The sequence below is a fragment of the Babylonia areolata genome, chromosome 30, assembly GCF_041734735.1.
Source record: "Babylonia areolata isolate BAREFJ2019XMU chromosome 30, ASM4173473v1, whole genome shotgun sequence".
Lineage (NCBI taxonomy): Eukaryota > Metazoa > Mollusca > Gastropoda > Neogastropoda > Buccinidae > Babylonia > Babylonia areolata.
Window position 1 is genome coordinate 22822222 of NC_134905.1, and position 2500 is coordinate 22824721.

Here is a 2500-nt window from a genome sequence, read left to right on the forward strand (position 1 = left end):
TGCAACACTGTACAACACAACACCAACCCAACCCAACCCAACACAACCCAACACAACACAACACAACACAACACCAACACCAACACAATCCCAACCCCAACACCACAACCCAACCCAACCCAACACAACACAACCCCAACACCACAACCCAACCTAGCACCAACACAACCCAACCCAACCCAACCCAACACAATACCAACACCACACAACATAACCCAAACATCACAACACAACACAACACAACACAACACAACACAACACAACACCACACCACACAACCCAACACAACACAACCCAACACAACCCCAACGACACAACCCCAACACCACAACACAACCCCAACCCAACCGAACACAACACCAACACAACCACAACCACAACACAAAAAACCCAAACACCACCACCCTCACCCGCCAGAAAGACGATGAAGCGGTTGTCCAGATTGACCACAATGCCCCTCATGGCCCGGACCATGTCGTGACTGCTTCCCCCCTGTCCTGTCTGCAGACCAGTGTCCACACCAAAGGCTGTGCCAGCAATCACGTCCATGGTGAACCTCTGGTACAGGCTGAAGAAGGACGGTAGGCATTGAAACACACACACACACACACACACACACACACACACACACACACACACACACACACACACACACACACACACACACATACACACACACACCCACCGCACACGCGCAAACACACACACAAACAAACAAACAAACAAACAACGTCGGATGATGAGACAGTGAGACACACACACATGCACACATACCGCACGCGCGCAAACACACACACACACACACACACACACACACACACACACACACACACAAACACGCGCAAACACACACACACACGCACACACGCGCGCGCACACACACACACACACAATATATATATATATATATATATATATATATATATATATTCTCTGTGTATCTCTCTCACTCTCATCATCACCACCACCGCCACCACCTCTCTCTCTCTCTCTCTCTCTCTCTCTCTCTCTCAATCCATCTCTCTTTCTCTTTCAATCCCTCTCTGTCTGTCTTTCTCTCTCTCTCCCTCCCACTCTCTCTCTCTCTCTCCCTCCCACTCTCTCTCTCTCTCTCTCCCTCCCTCCCTCTCTCTCTCTCTCTCTCTCTCCCTCCCTCCCACTCTCTCTCTCTCTCTCTCTCTCTCCCTCCCACTCTCTCTCTCTCTCTCTCTCTCTCCCTCCCTCCCACTCTCTCTCTCTCTCTCTGTCTCTCTCTCTCTCTCCCTCCCTCCCACTCTCTCTCTCTCTCTCGCTCTGTAGTTCTCTCCACACACTCACTCTTTGAGGTCTATGTCCTCCTGGTTGATAGCTTTCGTTTTAAGGACCTCCGACAGTGTCCGAGTACATCGTACCATATAGCCCTGCAACTGTAAAGCACCCCCGGGAGGTGAATGAACGAAGAAAGAAAGAAGGAAAGAAGGAAAGAAAAAAAGAAAGAAAGAATGTAAGATTGAACGAATTGACGGGCGCAATAGCCGAGTGGTTAAAGCGCTGGACTTTCAATCTGAGGGTCCCGGGTTCGAATCTCGGTGACGGCGCCTGGTGGGTAAAGGGTGGAGATTTTTACGATCTCCCAGGTCAACATATGTACAGACCTGCCAGTGCCTGAACCCCCTTCGTGTGTATACGCACGCAGAAGGTCAAATACGCACGTTAAAGATCCTGTAATCCATGTCAGAATTCGGTGGAATATGGAAAAAAAATAACACACCCAGCATGCACACCCCCGAAAACGGAGTATGGCTGCCTACATGGCGGGGTAAACAAACAAAACGGTCATACACGTAAAATGTAAAATGTTACATGTTTGTCAGAGTGTGTTGTGTGTGTGCCTGAAATCTGATTGAATGACACAGGAAACGAATGATGAGCGCCCAGTGGTAGCCGTCAGTCGGCTCTACCCAGATAGACAGCCTGTGGTGCAAATGACCACGTGTTTGTAAAGCGCTTAGAGCTTGGTCTCTGACTGAGGATAGACGCTTTTATAAGTATCCATATCAATCAATCAATCAATGAAAGAAAGAAAGAAGGAAAGAAAGAAAAAGAAAGAATAAGTTAAAAAAAAAAAAAAGAAAAAGAAAAAAAAGGAAGAAAGAAGTTACGAAGTTACGAAAATAATGTTTTTTTATTAAAAAAAAAAATTATATATATATATATATATATATATATATATATATATATATATATATATATATATATAACAAAAGTACAATAGGCAGACTACCAATCGGTTTTTGTGTATTAGATGTATACTACAGTTATTTCCATTGCACCGCGTTCTGTCATATTCTTTCCCGTGGCTGAGAGGGAGAGGGGAGAATGCGCCGTCTCTCTCTCCCTCTCTATCTCTCTGTGCGTGCGTACGCGCGCGCTCGTGTGTTTGTGTGTGTGTGTGTGTGTGTGTGTGTGTGTGTGTGTGTGTGTGTGTGTGTGTGTGTGTGTATAGGTACGTGTGTGTGTG

General features: G+C 46.5%; 1 protein-coding gene across 1 annotated transcript in view; it reads right to left on the minus strand.

The window, feature by feature from the left end:
- LOC143275535 (cytochrome P450 3A24-like) overlaps positions 1 to 2500 on the minus strand; it is a 46160-nt gene that overhangs the window by 10795 nt on the left and 32865 nt on the right. Inside the window, exons 7-8 of the mRNA XM_076579719.1 lie at positions 1318 to 1406; positions 411 to 568 (exon numbers count right to left, since the gene is read on the minus strand). Coding sequence (XP_076435834.1) covers positions 411 to 568; positions 1318 to 1406 — 247 coding nt within the window. The remainder of the gene's footprint in view (positions 1 to 410; positions 569 to 1317; positions 1407 to 2500) is intronic.